Source organism: Colletotrichum godetiae (assembly GCF_030913485.1).
Source record: "Colletotrichum godetiae strain CBS 193.32 chromosome Unknown BDP55scaffold_27, whole genome shotgun sequence".
Classification (NCBI taxonomy): Eukaryota; Fungi; Ascomycota; class Sordariomycetes; order Glomerellales; family Glomerellaceae; genus Colletotrichum; species Colletotrichum godetiae.
Window position 1 is genome coordinate 547996 of NW_026851275.1, and position 19115 is coordinate 567110.

At 45.0% G+C, this 19115-nt stretch overlaps 6 protein-coding genes across 6 annotated transcripts; 3 read left to right on the forward strand and 3 right to left on the reverse strand.

The window, feature by feature from the left end:
• Nucleotides 1–1268: 1268 nt before the first annotated feature.
• Nucleotides 1269–3131, forward strand: BDP55DRAFT_555051 (major facilitator superfamily transporter; the record flags this gene model as incomplete). The annotated part of the gene is made up of 2 exons (XM_060569448.1): nucleotides 1269–2132; nucleotides 2190–3131. 2 exons carry the CDS (start codon nucleotides 1269–1271, stop codon nucleotides 3129–3131), a joined length of 1806 nt encoding a protein of 601 aa, XP_060428244.1.
• A 739-nt stretch (nucleotides 3132–3870) lies between these two features.
• On the forward strand, nucleotides 3871–4869 carry BDP55DRAFT_694968 (uncharacterized protein; the record flags this gene model as incomplete). The annotated part of the gene is made up of 3 exons (XM_060577412.1): nucleotides 3871–4313; nucleotides 4371–4598; nucleotides 4644–4869. The coding sequence occupies 3 exons, from the start codon at nucleotides 3871–3873 to the stop codon at nucleotides 4867–4869; spliced, it is 897 nt and encodes a 298-aa protein (XP_060428245.1).
• A 73-nt stretch (nucleotides 4870–4942) lies between these two features.
• Nucleotides 4943–6537, reverse strand: BDP55DRAFT_694969 (putative Zn(II)2Cys6 transcription factor; the record flags this gene model as incomplete). Its single annotated transcript, XM_060577413.1, has 2 exons — nucleotides 4943–6402; nucleotides 6468–6537. 2 exons carry the CDS (start codon nucleotides 6535–6537, stop codon nucleotides 4943–4945), a joined length of 1530 nt encoding a protein of 509 aa, XP_060428246.1.
• A 636-nt stretch (nucleotides 6538–7173) lies between these two features.
• On the forward strand, nucleotides 7174–10025 carry BDP55DRAFT_668225 (Alpha/Beta hydrolase protein). The gene has a single exon (XM_060575219.1). The coding sequence runs from the start codon at nucleotides 7305–7307 to the stop codon at nucleotides 9726–9728; it is 2424 nt and encodes an 807-aa protein (XP_060428247.1). The 5' UTR covers nucleotides 7174–7304; the 3' UTR covers nucleotides 9729–10025.
• On the reverse strand, nucleotides 10002–11860 carry BDP55DRAFT_769662 (cytochrome P450; the record flags this gene model as incomplete). The annotated part of the gene is made up of 7 exons (XM_060581066.1): nucleotides 10002–10417; nucleotides 10469–11071; nucleotides 11152–11220; nucleotides 11279–11363; nucleotides 11417–11499; nucleotides 11555–11591; nucleotides 11651–11860. The coding sequence occupies 7 exons, from the start codon at nucleotides 11858–11860 to the stop codon at nucleotides 10002–10004; spliced, it is 1503 nt and encodes a 500-aa protein (XP_060428248.1).
• A 6378-nt stretch (nucleotides 11861–18238) lies between these two features.
• On the reverse strand, nucleotides 18239–18861 carry BDP55DRAFT_191641 (uncharacterized protein). The gene is made up of 2 exons (XM_060565881.1): nucleotides 18697–18861; nucleotides 18239–18637 (listed from the first exon to the last, which is right to left on the reverse strand). Coding segments are annotated over exons 1-2 (318 nt in total). The 5' UTR covers nucleotides 18698–18861; the 3' UTR covers nucleotides 18239–18320.
• Nucleotides 18862–19115: the final 254 nt, after the last annotated feature.

Consider the following 19115-nt stretch of genomic DNA (forward strand, 5'->3'; position numbering starts at 1 on the left):
TTTCTACGTGTCAAAGAAGCATCCGCCGGTCCATTACATCATCATCGAAGGTCTTGCATTGTCTCATCAGTCGACGCAAGCCACTCGGCAGCGTACCGATATTACGAATTTAATTTGACAGCCTGCCCAAAGCTGTGTGACCGGCCGACTGAAAGGCTTTCTTCAACGGCTTGGCAGAAGCCATCGATTAATAAGTCAGGCTATGGCTCGGAAAGAAGATATGCCATCTCAAACAATAGGATGGTGGACACCCAGTGGCTGAATCATCCGCGGGATGGCATTTAGTTCAAAGTTCGACCCAAGCCATAGTTAAGGTTCTGGTCGAGGAGCCAATCAGATGATGCATAGACGGAGATCATTCAAGGGTGCCGGAGCTCGCTGATAAATCGACCAAAAGCCGGACGCCGATTAGTGATTCTCTCGAGTACTGGCTGCTAGCTCGTCTTATCCCCCTTCGCTTCCACGGAACTGACTGACACTAGCAACGAATACCTCGCGATCAGTCTGCAGGCGCTATCTCCTTGATCCTAGCCCTTAATTCCAAAGCCCGCCTTTCTTTGCACGCCATCTCGCTGTCCCTCAACGTCATGTCAGCCCTAGTACTGTTTCCTCCTATCAAGTTTGAAGCCTTGGTCGGCAGAATCAACGGACGTGCCCAGTTCAGACGCATGAGAACGGACAATCCAATACCCTGGTGACACGGCACGCACGTTCAGATCTCACCGTGCCCCAGGCCAGGGAGAGACAGAGATTTACGACGCCTGCTTCCGCGGGCGCCCCCCACCCTCTTCTCTCTCAAACGAGATAGCCATCTGCACCAGCAGGGCGGTTCGCGCCTTTCTCATTCCGGCGCATTCGAGAAACTTAAGCCCGGTTGTGATTCATAATGCCACACGTGCTAGAGTCGCGCTGCATCGTAGTTATTGCTCGTAAGCCCGATGCCGTGGACGGACCAAATTTTGGCCCTGATCGGTCATCAGGCTAGTAGTCATGTCGCTTCTTTGGTCTTTGAGTGTTGTCAACGCTATCGTTTGCTTGACAGAATTTGAGATCATGGTCGGTATAATAGAAGACATGATGTCGTTGTCATTATCGTCTCATGTCCTTTCATTTCACACTCATCTCTCAAGTCTTACACCGCGATCAAGTGAAGATATCTCAACGACTTCCGACGCAAGTCAGATCCCCCAACAAGTACGCTGATATCACAAGCCATCACCACTCTGTGAAGCAATTATTCTCAAGCCACTTCATCATTAGCCGTTCCAATGGCGCAATTAATTCGAGATGCCCCTGTGGGCCAAATCATCCGCTTCATCACACGGAATAAGTTCCTTCAATACCCGGAAGAGAAGTCCGACTTCCAGCTTCCGCAACAATGGCTCGACGTCTTGAACTCAGAGAAGCCCAGCCCGGCAGAAGCAACCACAGCCGACGCCGGGGCATCTCCCCGGTCCTCCGAGTCGACACACGCCGCCGACGAAGAGAACAAGCTCTCCCAGAAAGAAGTCGAAGACGCTGCGCCGTACGGCACATCGCTCCAGCGGACACGGAGCCGAGAAGAGACGGTCCCCTACACGGCCGACCGACTGGAGGTTGACGAGATCCACGAGATCCAAAAGACCAAGAGCATCCCCATCGCACCGAGAAAGACAAAAGATGGCGCTATCTTGGTCGACTGGTACTTTAGCGACGACGCCGAGAACCCGCAAAACTGGTCGAATGCGAAGCGCGGACTCATCGCCGCCGTCATCTGCATCTACACCTTTGTCGTCTATATGTCTTCAGCAATTTACACGCCTTCCATCGAGGGCGTCATCCACGAGTTCGGCGTCGACATGACTGAGGTCTCACTGGGTCTGGCCCTTTTCGTCCTGGGCTATGGTATTGGTCCTCTCCTCTTCTCGCCGCTTTCTGAGATCCCCCGCATCGGACGCAACCCAATTTACATCGTCACCATGTTCCTGTTCGTGATCGTGTCCATTCCCGCACCTTTGGCCAGCAACTTCCCCGGCTTGATGGTTCTCCGGTTCCTGCAGGGTCTCTTTGGCTCGCCGTGTTTGGCATCAGGCGCTGCATCTCTTGGAGATATGTACAGTCTTCTCAACCTTCCCTACGCCCTCATTGCTTGGGTAAGTTCTCTTGTTGATACTTGTCTCGCAAAATCGTCATGCTAATTCTCTCAATAGGTGTCTGCAGCATACTGCGGTCCGGCTCTAGGACCTCTCTTGTCAGGTTTCTCCGTCCCCGCTATGGGCTGGCGCTGGTCTCTCTGGGAGATCCTCTGGGCCGCCGCCCCCGTCTTCCTCGTCATGTTCTTCTTCCTCCCCGAGACCTCGACGCCCAACATCCTCCTCCGCCGCGCCGAGCGCCTTCGCAAGCTGACGGGCAACGACCGCTTCATGTCCCAGTCCGAAATTGACCAGCGCAACCTCAAGACCTCGGCCGTCGTCATTGACGCCCTCATCAAACCCCTCGAGATCACAATCAAGGACCCAGCCATCCTCTTCGTCCAGGTCTACACCGCCATCATCTACGGCATCTACTACTCCTTCTTCGAGGTCTTCCCCCTCGTATACCCAGTCTACTACGGCATGTCCATCGGCGAAATCGGCCTCGTCTTCCTCTGCATCCTCGTCGCCTGCCTTCTCGGCATCGCCGTCTACGTCTCCTACCTGGCCTTCTACATGGTGCCCCGTATCAAGAAGTTCGGCTTCCCGATCCAGGAGAACCGTCTTGTGCCCGCTCTCCCCGCCTCCTTCGGCCCCACCATCGGCCTCTTCATCTTCGCCTGGACAGCATCCCCAGCCATCCACTGGATCGCGCCGACCATCGGTATCACCATCTACGGCGCTACTGTCTTCGTCGTGATGCAGTGCATCTTTGTCTACGTCCCGCTGTCCTACCCACAGTATGCCGCCAGTCTCTTTGCAGGTAATGACTTCTTCCGCTCTGCTTTCGCCTTCGCTAGCATCTTGTTCGCCCGCCCCATGTATCAGAACTTGGGTGTCGCCCGCGGAACGAGTTTGTTGGGTGGACTGAGCACAATTGGCATCATTGGAATTTGGCTGCTTTACTTCTACGGAGGCAGACTTAGGGCTCTGAGCAAGTTTGCGGTTTCGTCTGACTAAGGGGTTTTGGACGATGGTTCTTATCTATAATGTGGATTCTTATGATGATGACATAGCATGGCCTTGCTTCCCTTTTACTTCTGCTTTCCGTGGTGGTTAGAACTTTCAAGACAAAGATCGACCAAGAAATAATAGAATCATATCGCGAGCATGAAACCCACGACAACGTCTTCGTTGATTAGTTGATTTTACAAGTAATGGATGACGGTCTCTCTCTTGAAGATTTCACAGGACCAATGACCATAAGTTGGAACCAAACTTGTCACCACGAGCCGGTACCGGATCTGGGCGACCCGATCCAGGCCAAGTTCCTTCCGTCTCATCTATCCCCACCGATCCACCAGTGTGGTCCCGCAACCTTATCATCGCGCAAGTGCACTAACCGAATTAGGGCATTATTTTGAGAAAGTTAACAGGGCAGGGGTTCTTGGTTAACATGGCCAACGCCGAAAAGCTCTCCTCTGAGATGAGCTTAATTGATATGGGCGTGGTTACGGGGAGGTAGCGGACCGCATGCTTCAAGGTTTGTTCTCTGATGAGCTAAACTAAAGACGGGCAATAACTAGAGAGATTACTATTGAAACGTCATGTGTTACTCAAACAAGAGTGTGAGAGGGGCATACGTTCACTAGATTAACTTCCGTAACCGCGCCTATAAAGCAGACCTGCCGAACCCCGCGGATTACTGACATGTCGTGGAATCTACTCAACAGCTCGAATAAAGAATGACTCCTATCCAATGGCGAATTCCGATACATCTCCTTCCCGTCCCTCTATTACACGATGCGATGCAACGGATCCATCAACCACAACGGAGAAGCTCGTCGAGATCATCAACTGCGACGGCGGCGTCATAGTAGAAAAGTTGATCGAACACCAACTCGCGGAAGAGATCAAGCGAGACCTTAAGCCTTACTTTGATGAGGACATCCCAGACAAATACGGCTTGTTCCCAGCAACTACGCAGAGAGCATCCGGCCTACTGGGTATCTCGGATGGCTGCGTAGAACTCGCATGTAACCGCATTTATACCGACGTTGCGAATGCTCTGGTCTCTTCGTCTTACACTTTCTGGCGGGGCGATAAGCAGAAGACTGTGAGCGGGAAGCCCATCATCTCTTCGACGGTGGGCTTCCGGGTGAATCCGGGAGGCAAGCAACAGGTACTACACCGTGATGACAAGTGAGCATTATCCAGTTGATATCTTGACACAGAGCCTCCGTAACATGGACTTTGCAGTGACTATCATCCTCACGACAAGAAATTGCCCGTGATGATTGGTTGCGTCACTGCTTTGACAAAGACAACAGCAGCGAACGGCGCGACTGTCGTGATTCCGGGCTCACACCTCTGGGGCCCCGAACGTCGTCCACTCGATGAAGAAACTGTTCCAGCAGAACTCGAACCCGGCGATGCTTTGATCTTTCTGGGGAACTTGTACCACGCTGGCGGAGGAAACGTGACCACGTGAGTACACCGCGATCAGTTAGTAATCTTGGCTAACTCTCCAAGGGATGAATATCGGGAGACCGTTGGAATCTTCCTCTGCCAGCCGACACTTCGCCCCGCAGAGAACCAATTTCTCATGGTGCCTTTTGAGCGGGTGAAGAAGATGAAGCCCCAGGCGCAACGTCTTCTGGGGTATGGTCTGTGTGAGCCGGGTGTCGGGTTCATGAAATACCAGGACCCAATGCGAGTGCTCTTCGGTGTCGAAGACAAAGAGACGGTCGATTTCTAGTAGTTTCCGGTTTGAGTTGGTAGAGTCTGGTAGCATGAAGTTCCTCTCTTTTCCCTAACGGTGCTGTTAGTGCTCACACTACAAGGACTCGTTGCCCTATCGCTTCTCTCATGCGAGCGAGGGGACGCCAGTCGTCATTGTCTCCTGCCCAAAACTCCTTGAGAAAGTTCACTGCGTCCAAGTAATAGCTGAAACGTGTGCCCTCATGAATCGCCGTCAGTAAGCCTGCGGTGATTTCTTGGCGATGCTGATTTCCATGACATTCGGTACCGGCAATGAAGGTCGGCCAGGCTAGATTCTGAATGAAGGCGGCTTGGTCTTCGAACCCGGTAAGTTGATCGAACAGACTGGCAACGACTACGACACGCTCCGAGGCGTGCTCGACAGCATAGTCAAGACATCTCAGTGAGTACAACAGTCCTGCACTATGATACACCTCGACTAAGCGGATGAAATCACGAGACATATTGGAGCCTGCCAATCCGAGTCGTCCGGCCGCCATCAACGTAGCGCCTCTGGCCTGCTCAAACCCGGACCGAATGAGAGGCATCGTGAGGCCGCTGCGTAGGCGTGAAATTGAAGAATGAGACTCTATGGCATCTGCCGATACGAGAGTGACATGATGCAAGAAAGTCAGGTACCTCGAAAAAAGGAGATTGTCTGAACCAGGTGCCGGTGTGACGGCATTTCGAATGAGGGGTATGTCGAACGAAGTTGTAGCTGCCAGCACATCGTCGATAGCCAGTTGATTTCGCAAGAAAGCAAACAAATTTCGATTGTGGACAGAGTTCTGACTTTTGAACAGGTTGACAATCGTCCGAGCCGCGCGTCTGTGATCATCAGCGATTTGGAGGCGGCGGCGGGCATTCTCGTAGTTGCACATAATGAGAATCGAGGCCAGCATCCATTCCGCATCGGCCAAGTCGGCATGGTTGTCCAAATCACCGCCCTCGATAAGTCGTGCCGTCATGTTCTGGGCACGGGTCTGTATCAGATGCAAACACCTATCGCGAGCGTCCTCCGCGATAGACTCGTCGGGAAATGCCATGGCGCCATGTTGAACCGCGAAGGCCATGATGGCGAAGCCGATTGCCGGTTGATTTACTGCGAGAGGAACGACTTGCGTTCGGTAATGGTTCTCATCCGAGTCCATCCATACCATCAGACCGGCTAAGTTCCGTCTATAATAGTCCATGAACACCCTTATCGAGTCGGGGTGGTCGCAAGCTCGACCTGCTTGGACGATCAACGGATTCAGAATGGCAACGGTTAGGGCGGAGTTTTTCCTTTCATCTAGCTCGAATCTTCCAGGGATGACGGCTCTCGAGTGATCTTCTCGGGATGCGGTCTTATCTTCAGAAGATGGCCTCGTGGGGATCGTCTGGCCCCGCAGATGCCCCCTTGCGGCAACCCCTTCCACCCATCGAAGCCTGCGGTCGTAGCCAGGACATGCCAGCCCCTTCTTGTCACACTTGACGCATTGGGGACGTCGGCGATCGCACCGGATTCGACGACGCTCACAGTTGGCGCAGCCTGGGGTTCTGATCAGCACAGGGCACAGGCGACGGGCTGAAGGAGGGCGCGAGCGTTCGACGCACCTTTGAGTTGCTTCGCAGGCGTCTCCACAGTAGAGTCAGCAAGATTTCTATGAGCTGCCCCCTCCGACATGCTGTTGAATTCTCATGGCCACGATATCGGGGATACAGAAAATCGTACGCGAGTGAGTATCAATGCCTGGGGGAACTAGCTTGCGCGTTGAAGAAGATTTATCAGCCAATTGCGGGGTTCCCATCCCTCACGTCGTCTGGTCTCTAGCTATATCCCGATTGATCACCATAAGGGCGTCCAATCCTTGGAGGCCAGAGATTTGCACCCGAGATCAAATCTCTGACAATGGTTCAATTACAATAATACCATTTACATCTCTTCCTCAAACTTCAAGCAGTAAATTAGACATCTTGCCGAATAATTACTCTACAATGGCATTCTCGAGCGCACAGCGTTTGATGCAAGTCATGTTGACTGGGTAGCGCAGAGGAGGAGTCAATGTAGATATTAATGAATACTACGGTGTCTCTTTCTTGAGTGTTAAATTGTCTTTTCAACTGTTCATCCCGTCGGTCCGACTTTCCCCTATCCCTCCCTATTCTATTTCCGAGAGTAATACGGTGTAGCAACTGTTGCATATGCCATGCTGACTCACCAAGGAGCCGTTCAACTGCAGCATATGCTGACACCCCAACTTTTCGCCTGCAGCTACTTCGTGCAGTTTCCAATTACACCAATGATCAGCCAGTGTTGCCTAAAGTCTTACATCTCTTGACTTCCTTCTGAGGTGCGCAAACCCCTCCTACTCTACCCCCATCAACAGGCGAGCATTTGATCTACTACGAAATTTTTCCCCAGCTTTAGCGAGGTTTAGCAAGGAGTTCGCCATGGAAGATGATTACATCCAACAAGCGAGAGTCTCTCCGCACTGGATAACTGAAGCCAACACCTTCTGGTATCGCCAGAACTTACCATTCGGTCGGTTCGCCTTCATTCACGTTGATGCCGTCGAGAAGCGGCGACGCTCAGCTTTTGATCATCACAAGCTAGCAAGAGCGCTTGAAGAGAAGACCAACCTGAAAGATGGGGTAATCGATGCTTTCAAGCTGCCGTTCACATGGATCGACCTTGAAACCGAGTCCCTATCCGTTCGGTTTATGTACGAGGGAAAGAAATGGCAGTTCGATAATACTGAAGAAAACCTCAGTGAGTGGGAGGGCACGCTCAACCTACCCAAGACGCCATTTCTTTCCAAAGAGCATCCATCTGTCCACTCGAACCACTCCGTCCGTATTACATTTGTCAACAACAGCAAGGCAGATTTGAAGATATACTGGATAGACTGGCAAGGCAATCCAGTGCTTTATGGAGGGGTTGGCAGTGGACTGAGCAGCACTCAAAGAACGTATGCCGGCCATGTCTGGAAATTTGTCGACGAGTCGGAGATTGTCAGAGCAATCTACGACACACCTGAGGAAGTTGCCTCTTCTGTGGTTATTGATGAGAACACTATGGAAGAGCTCAGTCCTCTGGGTTCAGAGGACAAAGATAAAGAGGGAAATGGCAATAGAAAACCCCCAGACTCGTGCGAGAAGAACTCATCCCGTCTCTTTGTGCGGGCGTTCGACCTTTGGCACCAAAATGACGATCAGGATGAGGTGCGTCTTTCCGACAATGGCGCCGATGACAATCGATACGATGATTCAAACATCTGGATATCTCCAGACAAGAAGTTCTGCATCGCCTGGCAATTTGTCCCGGAGGAAGAGCATAAAGTGCATCTTCGCGACTCTGTTCCGAACGATCAACTTGAGCCAAAGGTGAAGAGCATTCGTTACCTGAAGGCTGGGGATCGTGTCAGAATTGATCGCCCTCGATTGTTCAACCTAGGATCGAAGAAAGAGATCGCTACGGATGTTACTCTGTTTCAAACCCCCTACGAGCTGCGGAACATTGGCTGGAGTTATGATTCTTCGGAATATCGCTTCATATATAATGAGCGTGGCCACCAACGTTTACGCGTGATAGGGGTCAATACAGACGGTGTCGTTAGATCTCTCGTCGAAGAGAGCAGCGACACATTCATCGACTACTCCACGAAGCTCAATCGACGTGTGATCAAAGACACCGACGAGTTTATCTGGGCTAGCGAGCGAGACGGTTTCAACCACTTGTATCTCTTCGACCTTCAAGCAGGAAAGCTGAAGAATCAGATGACAACAGGGAAATGGAATGTCAAAGAATTCGTTCATTTTGACGAAGAGGCGAGAGTGGTCTGGTTTTCAGCATGCGGAGTATTCCCGGGTCAAGATCCGTACCATACGCACTTGGCTCGTATCAACTTTGATGGCACCGGGTTCAAAGTGCTGACCGACGGAGATGGTACACACAACTGGACTATCTCTCTGGGGCACAAGTACTTTTTCGACACATGGTCGCGAGTGGACTCGCCTCCACGCACCGCTCTAAGAAGTATGGAAAACGGAGCGCTGGTCGTACATCTCGAAGGCAGCGAAGAAGATTCTCACCGTTTAAAATCAGAAGGCTGGGTGGCCCCTGAGAGATTCAATTGCCCCGGAAGAGACGGTGAAGAGTCGATCTACGGCATCATCGTTCGCCCGCCAGATTTCGATCCCAAGAAAAAGTACCCTATCCTAGAATCCGTCTACGCTGGCCCGCATGGATTTCATGTACCAAAGGAATTCAGCCCTCTGCGCTCGCGCCGACAGTGGGCAGAGCTGGGGTATGTTGTTGTTCAAATTGATGGCATGGGAACGAATTGGCGATCAAAGAAATTTCAAGACGTAAGTTGGAAGAATCTCAAGGACGCTGGGTTCCCTGATCGCATAGCCTGGATGAAAGCCGCAGCGGAAACTCGGCCGTGGATGGACATAAACCGAGTTGGGATTTTTGGGGGATCAGCAGGCGGACAAAATGCCGTGGGAGCGCTTCTATTTCATGGTGACTTCTACAGAGCAGCCGTTGCCGATTGTGGTTGTCACGATAACAGAATGGACAAGATCTGGTGGAGCGAGCAGTGGATGGGCTATCCGGTCGATAAGGCATATGAAGATTCATCCAATGTGGTCCATGCTAGCAAGTTGACGGGAGCGCTGATGCTGATCGTTGCAGAGATGGATGACAATGTCGATCCCGCGTCTACTCTGCAACTGGTTAACGCTTTGAACGATGCAGACAAGGACTTTGAGTTTCTCTACATGCCTGGGGCCTATCACTGTTCAGGCAGGACGAAGTATGCTCTCCGGCGACAGGAGAGATTCTTCAGACAACATCTACAAGGCCTGGAGTAATAGCACACCTTTTATAACCTAGAAGCCTGTCGATCATTGAGAGATGCACATGGTTTGGCGCATAAAAATGGTCACAATTCCCAATGACCTTCAAGAGCTTGAAAGTAAAAGAAGGGTCTCTTTGATCTGACAGCTCTCAACTCCAATTCTATTACCCTACCTTACAAATTATAATCCCATCCCGAGCTCTAATGCAGATGAAATCCAACAGGACGCTAACGGTCTGGCTATAAATAGGTTTAGACCGCGTTATGAGAAAACATGTTTACGATATTAGACCTTGCGTGCCCGAATTAGAACCTGATGTTCTGGATCAGGTAGAACGTTCACCCCGAATTCTACGTTCTTGGACCGTGGCTGACCATCCACGTTCTTGATCTCATAATTCAAGAGAAATTCCGCAAACATGAGCTTGATTTCGACGTCGGAAAGGAATCTGCCCGGGCACGCATGCCTGCCGAAACCCCAACCAAGCTCCGTACGTGTGACGCTGACGAATGAGTGCTTGTGTGCCGTTCCTTCTTCTTGGCGTTGACGGTACGATCGCACGCCATCGAACTTATGCGGATCGGGATAGATAGAGGCGTCAAAGTTGATAGCGCTAGTTGGTAATTCCATTTTTGTTCCGGCGGGGATATAAGTTCCGTCCTTCATAGTCATAGGCTTCGTCGCCATGCGCTGGAATGTAGCTTTCAACTTGTGAGAATTTGTCTTGTGTTTCTTAGGATGATGCGACTTACTCAGATCAGGGGCATTCATTCTCAGGCTCTCCTTCATCCAGCTGTCGAGTTTCTTCATCTCGCCAAGTGACTGTTTGGTAAAGATGCCACCAGAACTCTCCAAAACCTCCACAACCTCCTTCCGAAGCTCTTCGGTGTACTCGGGGTATGCGGCAAGGTCATACAGAACTTGGACCATGGTGGATGAGGTTGTGTGAATACTCGCCACAGCCAGAGTCATCTGCAGAAAGAGCTGTAGGTCCAAGTCACCGGCTTTGTTTGCGTGATCCCCGCTAGACAAGTGGTCCAGCATCGTCGGAGGGTTCTCCAGAGGCGCACCGCCCAGAGCATTCTTTCGTGCCATGGATTTTGCGACGATATCGCGCCCTTCAGCCCACTGTTTCTCCTTCTCCAAGCGCTCTGGTAGGAAGTAGGCGACGAATGGGCGGAGAAAAGGCGGCCACTGTTTGAGGGCTGAGCCGTATTCGATAGCAGTGTTGACGAACGACATCGAAAGCTTGACCCACGCAGGGTTTCGGGCTGCTTCATCGCTATGCATGATTCTTGCCGACAAAATTGCGACAAGTTCAAAGAACTGATGGTGTGGCTTCACTGGAGTCCATTCTGGAAAGGGATTAGCGACCTTGGTTAGATAAAGATGGAAAGGCATCCAAGGTGGTGCACAAAGGGGTCGTCGGCCATACCTGTCGGAGCTCCAAGAAACTTAGGAAGGTGTTCTTGGATCATTCCATGGAAGACAGGGACATAAGCACCTATTCCCGGAGTCAGTTTCACGGAGTTCTTGCAAAAGTTGAGTAAGATTTAACAAACCCAAGCTGGGGTTCATTTTTGCCAAGATCTGGTGTACCCCCCAAGCATCTACACCTCCAATGCCAGTGTAGTTAACCAGCGCATCCTGGCAAGTAAATTAAGCACACAGTCTGACTCTCGAAAAGTGGCATTGCCTACATTGTCGATTGAGGCCTTGAAGCTCAACGCCGGGTGGCTTTTCAGTTCGTCAACACTTGCAAGGGGCAAGACGACTTTGACGCCTACACAAAGTCAGAATCCTATTGAAAAGTTCTGTAAAAGAGTAAGTAAACAAACCATCCATCGTGTCAATTCCGAAAGGCTTGCTCTTGAACTGCACATCGCGTTAGCTGTGAGATGCATTGTGACCTAATTGATATTATCTTAACCCACCCGCTCATAGTACTTGTCGAGCAGCTTCCTGGCGTTCGTGCCGTATGACCGTTTTCTATTAAGAATATCGGATACCTCTTCAGATAGGGGCGTTGGTACTTTGAGTCTTCGACTCAGGACTTGGGAAAGTATCCCCAAAAGCAGCGATGAAAGTATTAAGAAGCTTGCTGTTGAAGACAGATGTTGCCAGTTCAACAACGAAGCATCCATTCGGATCGTCGTGGGTAATAAGGAATCCATTTCCTTGGAGCTTGCAGTCTGGCTGCCTGTAGTTAGGTAGGAGGGATGTGGAAATACTCCAGTGAGGAAAGAAATTGGCTTCGGGCACTGGCCGTCTATGAGGTGATGAAGGGTTGCAAGTTCGTCTTTAACTCTTTCAGTATTTTTAAATCGTGGGAACTGACTGCGGTTGTTCACGAACACACCATCTGGAGACATTGAACAGAACTTAAATAAGAGCTTGCTTCAGCATGAACACCTCGCCACAGAATGCCAGTTTAGACGAAGAAGCGCGCCGTGAACCGGGTGGATCAGTGCCCCGGGCTGGCGCAGATCGACACCGCCCACTTCGGTGCGGACTCTCGGCACGCACCGAGTCCTTCATGCCAAGTAGCGCACGCGTCATTCACTTTCTGAAAGGTCGAGTCTCAAGAACTCACTGTTTTTTTGAGAGTCGATGGAATGACAGATACTCCGTGTCTCACTTCGGTAGCCGGTGGGAGAGTGCAGGTCTCATATCGTCTCGGGGGAGCGGTGACAAGTGTCGTCGAATGTACTCTTCATATTTCTTCGTGTCAATATACGCCAAAATGTGACAACTAAGTTTTGACCGGTAAATCTACGTGTGATACTGACGGGCTTTGAGAACATCCTGGCCATTCTAAGTGAGAGCTTGCTCCAACTTGAGCCTTTTGAGAGCAGCTTTCGAAACCCACGATACCTGAATATACCATACTTTACACGTCAATCGAGTTCAGATCTTGACAAAAGACAGACTACCTACTTCATGAAACCCGAAATGTATTGCCTCTGTTCACCACCCCACTAGTCTTAACTACCTATAAACGAGAGCTCAACGACTCAGCACGGCATACTCTTGCCGATAGCCCAACATTTGATGATTTTGATGCATCAGAATTTAGGTGACTACAGGCCCAGATAGCTACAGAAGGCTTGCGTTGCAATAGGCTACAGGCCTACCTGGACAATATTAGAGACGCTCGACTTGGAGGCGGACCCCACCCCACAAGGTTCATTTTTCAATAAGTAGAGATAATTTAACTGTACAGTCTGACTAAATTAACTATATACTACTATTAAACGGGTTTCACTTTTTAAGAATCCTACTAACCTGTTACGGCCAGCTAGTCGTGGTGAGTATGTTAATAGAAGTTAAGGCTGCGAGGGCTAAGTAAACAGTGTTGTAGTCGTAGATAGCTTCCCTAAAGTTATGTTTGTAAGTCGTAAAGTAGGTAAGGCTTTGGTGATGAATCGTAGTCTTATTAAAAGGTATTCTTAGTAAAAATAGTTGAAAGCGATTATAAGATTTAATATTAAATTAATTGCTAAAGAAGCTATAGGAAGTCTATCCTGGAGCCCGGCTTAAGTCTATATTATATATAAGTCTTGTTTTTAAATATATTTTTTATCCGTATATTTACTTAACGGGCTTTATATTTTAAATATACGGGCTCCGTATTATAAAAGGACGGGATCCGTATTTTTGGTATACGGATCTCCTTATTTTTTATTATTATATAACTTAATTTATAGTTCTTCCGTTCCGTTAGGGTGACGTATATATTTTGTTTACTTATATATATATGGTCGTACTATAGCCGCTATGAGCTTATAGGGTAGGCCCTGGTCTTGGTTATGTATATTAGGTCGTAAAAACAATACACTTACGACTTAATATAATAATAAGACCGTCGTAAGGACGTTTTAGGTTTTTATAACTTTAATACGTCTTTACGCTATTAACTATTCGGTACGGGCACTTAATATAAAAATATCAAGTATAAGGTATAACGTTATTAAAACCAAAACAATTAAACACGTCGTTATAAACTAAATAAAGTTTTAAAATAGTATTTTTTAAAGAACGTTTCTTAATACGACCTAATATTATATTAGTATATTATAATAAACAAACTTAACGGACCCTAACCTAGGCCATAAACACCTATTTATAGGTCTATAGGATTAGACCTTTAAAAGGGAGACCTAATATTACGACCTGAATAACTAGGTAGTATTATTATTAATAGTATAATTTATATATAATAGTATAGTTAGCGAAAGTATAAGAGAATCCCCGTTCTATTTTAATTACGGATTTTAGCTAATAATATATAGAGAAGTATAATAAGGACTATATGCTATAAAAGCCGTAATAAATATAATAAAACTTAGAGAACTTTAAAAAAAAGTATTTTTAGACCTCGAATTTATATATTAATATATAAAGAAAAACGCGGATAGATTAAGGATTAAAAGATTAACTTTAAAAGAGGGGGATAGTACTTATCTCTTTCGCTATAATCTTAAAATAAAACGACTAAGTAATAAATTAGATTATAAAAAACTTAGACCTTTCGAAATTATATAGAAAGTCTTACTAGTTAATTATAAACTAAAACTCCTAGATATAATAAAGTATTATCTAGTCTTTTATATTTTATTTTTTAAACTAGTACTTAAGGGTTTATATATAGAAGATTATATTATTATAGAACTAAACGAACTAAAATACAAAGTTAAACAGATTATTAACTATAGAGCTAAGAATAGGATACGAGAATTTTTAATTAAATAAAAAAATTATAAATACGAAGAAAATATATAGGAACTTATTATAAACCTTTAGAACTTTCGATAACTTTTTAAGGACTATTAAAAGACGGTATTAACGGGCTTAGGGATGCGAACTCGTTACTAATTTTAAAAGTAAACTAGTTTATATTATTAAGAACCTATATAAACTATAACTTTTTAATTATTCTATATTTATAAATATTTAACGTAGATTTTAAAGTATTAGACTTATTTACTTTTTATATTCCTTAACGGAAGGTCTTAGTTTAACGCTTATATACTAGTTTCTAAGTTTTTTAGATACGGGATAAATAATTAGTAATAATAGCTATTAACGACTAAAGACGGGCTAGCTCTTTATAAAGCTTTAGAAGCTCTTTATTTACCTTCTCTTCTTTTTTATCTTATTCTCTTTACTAAGTATTAAGTTTTTAAACTATAAAAAAATATTAAAATAATATAAAAATAAAAAAGAAAAGAATGAACTTACGAATCGAAGTTATTAATACTCCGTTATAAAGCTTTTTTGCTTTCATATAGGTCTAATAACGAGAAGAACCTTTTTTAAACTAATACAGAACTTTAGTATAAAAATAACGAGTATAAGGTATTTTAATAATTACTAAACGAGCTTCGATAAACTCTAAAAGCGCGAAGCGTTTATAATCCTTTATCTCTATTTTTTTAGATTTCGTTTTTAAATTTGATTTTTCTATACGACTTAATATAGTATTAGTATTATAAAAGATAAATAAAAATAAATAATTTAACTAGCCCTAACCTAGGCCGCGGATATTTATTTATAGGTTTACGGGACTAGACTTTTAAAAAGGAGACTTAATATTACGACTTAATATATATAACTAAGACTAGGGCCTGCCCTATAGGCTTACAGCAGCTACGATATACTATATATATATAAAGACGCTAATATAGGAGTTACTTTAACGGAATAGAAGAACTATAGATAAATTATATAATAATAAAAAAGACCGACGGACGATAAGCGGTTTATAAATAGGGCTAATAAAATAAAAGCGGTTTACCTCTATAGGACCGATATTATAATATTAGTCCCGATTATAAAAGAACTATTTAGATAGTATATAGGACTTATATATAAGATAAATTCGAGCCGGGCTTAAAGATAGACTTCTTATAGTTCTTTAGTAATTAACTTAATATTAGATTTTATAATCGCTTTTAGCTATTTTTACTAAGAACCCTTTTTAATAAAATTACGATTAATTACCGAAGCTTTATTTATTTTATAACTTATAAATATAGCTTTAAGGAAGCTATTTATAACTATAATACTATTTATTTAGCCTTTATAGCTTTAATTTCTATTAATATATTTACTATAACTAGCTAGCCGTAATATCTTTAGTAATATATATATTACCCCGACGCATTTTATCCTCGATATCTTAACTATATACCGTTTTTAAAAGCCTAAAATATTTAATATCTAAGGGCTAAAGTAAATAAAACGAATAGGGCAATATATATAGGATTACGATATTATTCCCTTAATAAAAAAGCTTAAAATCCGTAGAGTAATAACTTTCGTATCCGTTAATAATAAAAAAGTAATATTAACCCTTTATATACGGTTTTATATACTATTTAAAGTACCGAGCCTAATCTAGGCCTCTTTTATTTATTATCTATCTATTTTTAAACGTTACGATAATTTAGTTATATAAGAGACCGGTTTCTATATACTAAGTAGAGAGGTAATATTAGCCTATAACGATAATATATAGCAGAACGCTATAGCCTAACGAGCTAATAGCCTAAATAATAATAACCTATTTATAATTACTAGGCTATATTATTTTTATATTTAAATACCTCTCGGTATTAGTTACGACTATATTAATTAAGATTTAGCTTATTATAAAGCTAGTCTCGTTAAAGTTATAGATATTTAAGTTTATAATACCGTACTTTATAATTATATTCGTTATAAATAAAAACTACGCGTTTATCGCGTCTAGGTCTTTATATTAAGCCTTTTTATAATTATATTTACGAAAACGATGCGTTTATAACTATAGCTATTATTTAATAAAGTTTAAAGCTTATTATGTTTTAATAAAGAGTACGTCGTAGTTAGCGAGTAATCGATTTACTATTTTTTTAATATTACGAAGTTAGGGAGAAAATAATTAAAAATCTAAATTAAAAATATACTTAACTAGCTTCTCTTTTTTAAGGGACGTTAAATTCTATAAGTTAAATATATTATTACGTCGTAATAATATCCCCTTTAATTAATAAATTAGCGTTATATAGCTTACTAAATAAATCTTAGCTATAGTCCGAGCGCTTAGTTTCTAGTTATTTTAAATAGCCTAGAGGGTAAACTAAATATTAAATTCTTTATTTTAATAAGCTATATTAAGTTATAGAAGAAAGGTGCCCGATTGTGTTTAAGTAATATAGTCGCCGTTTCGTATTTTACTTGCTTATCTATTTTACTCGCTTATTATATACGTTATATATATATCCTATTTAAATAAACTTCTTAAGAAACTTCTACTAGTCTTTAAGTATTCCTGTATAGTAAAAATAATCTTTATTTACATATCGCCTCGTCCTTTTTATAGCTACTACGCGTTCTATTTATCCCTTTTTAATACGGTATCGTAGATCTATTTAATCTCCGTCCTTAAGTTATTGGAAATCTATTTCTGGCCGACTTACGTACCTAAGCCTGTGTGCGAGTACTGCTAGTCGGCCTTTTGGAAGGCTTATGTTACGTAGAGGAAAGGCCTGGCTCCTAATAGGTTTACCGGTCCGTACACTCACGGGTCTCCCATTAGTCAGCAACATCCACTGTATTTTGCCGTCTTAACGCTGATCAATAACTAATCACAAGATGGCCACTATTATATCTCTACCGATGCATTTCAACGACCTTCCCCCTTAAGCGTGTTACTTATTATAAGAAGAATTGTTGGTTAGTCTATATATCTGGGCAGCGATCAGAGGCTATGAATTCATTGTGCGAAGGTCGACTATTGGGAGGTCTTGCCGATTAACAATCACCTACTCATGTAATCGATTCCGTTCTGGTTGCTAATTCTCGGTATTAGGTAAGGAAGATTGGAGCGAGAATTGGCTTTTTAAACACTGGGAAGCTAGATTCTCTTGACATAACCACGACACTAAAGATAACTGCAAGTCTCTAGACGATCTCGATTTCCTAGACAATCACGAATCTTAAGATCGGTAGCAGGAAGTGTCGCGGGACTAAACGCAAAACGAGCTTCGAGGCCCTCGAAATGAGCCTTATTATGGGCCTTTAGATAGGTTGGAAGGTAAGGGGGGGAAACGACTACCTATATGTAGTAAATGCAATTTAGAAGGCTATATAAGGAGTGTAAAATCTTGTCCCTAACGACACCGCTCTAGCCCCTGCTGAGAAGCTAAAATACAGTGGATGTTGCTGATTAATGGGAGACCTGTTAGTGTACGGACCCGTGAACCTATTGGGAGCCAAAACCGAGTAGGAATCAAACAAACCAAATCAACTGCAGCGGGCGTAACACCGACATCCAAGTGGGTCGGTCAACTGTTGCCCTTGCGTACGAGTCGTAACAAAGAAATGGGCTGGATGTTAGCTCGTGTTTGCATAGAGTTGATGAGAACATTTTGATTTGCATGAAAGAATCACAATGTGAATTTCCAATGAATCATCGCGAAAGTTCGTCCTTGAGCGAGCGGAATAGTGTACGTGAAGAACAAGGAAAGACAAAAAGCAGTCTTGTAATATGTAGAAGAGTTTTGCAATTGGGTTCTCTGGTATGTGTGCTAATTGTTTTACCCTGGATGACGTGCTACCTCAGCACTTATCTCCAATCACAGCCTTTGCCTCAAATACGCCGTCATTGTAAGTGAAGTCCTTGGTGTTTCCGTGTACGCAGTTGCAACGGTAGTTGATCTGCGTAACGCTGGTTTGAAAGTTGATGTTACTCAAGGCACCACCGAGCTCTTTGCACTGTGATCCGAGTGCCGCCTCGACGTAGGCCGTCGTGCACTTTGGTGACCACGTTCCGTCTTTGGCAATGATGCAGCTTCCAGAGTAACTCATTCTCCGGGGGTCTCCATGGGCTGCGGAGACGAGCGCAGGAAGAAGGACAAGGAGGTTGATAAGTTGCACTAAGTCAAGTTAAGTTTGACTGCGGTTACGTGAGGCAAGTGGTTGAATGAAAGCTTACTGTTTACGGTCAGTGTTGGACGACAATTGAGGAGTTGTTTAAAAAGAATCGAGCTATGGCTCGGACGGAATCGCTAGTTATAAAGATGTGGTGGGACGAACAGAGGACAGTCCCGGGACGATGTGCTGATGATTACTTGCTGCGATTGAAAATAGAGTTGCGCACCGACCTGTCTCTACATAGTTACTTCCGATAATGCCGTAGGATATCCCAGCTAATATCAGTTCCGGTTTGATTGACACACCCGGTGGAGAATATCTCCACTCAACGCCTCGCGGCGAGTTAGCTGCGGAATGACTGCAGCCTGGTCTGTGGCTCTCCACTGAGGAAGCTTTTGCGAAGGTCACAACCGCCCTATATTTTGCGAGTGACAAATAGTGGACGCTTCGCCCCAAACTTCAAAATGTTAATCAACACAT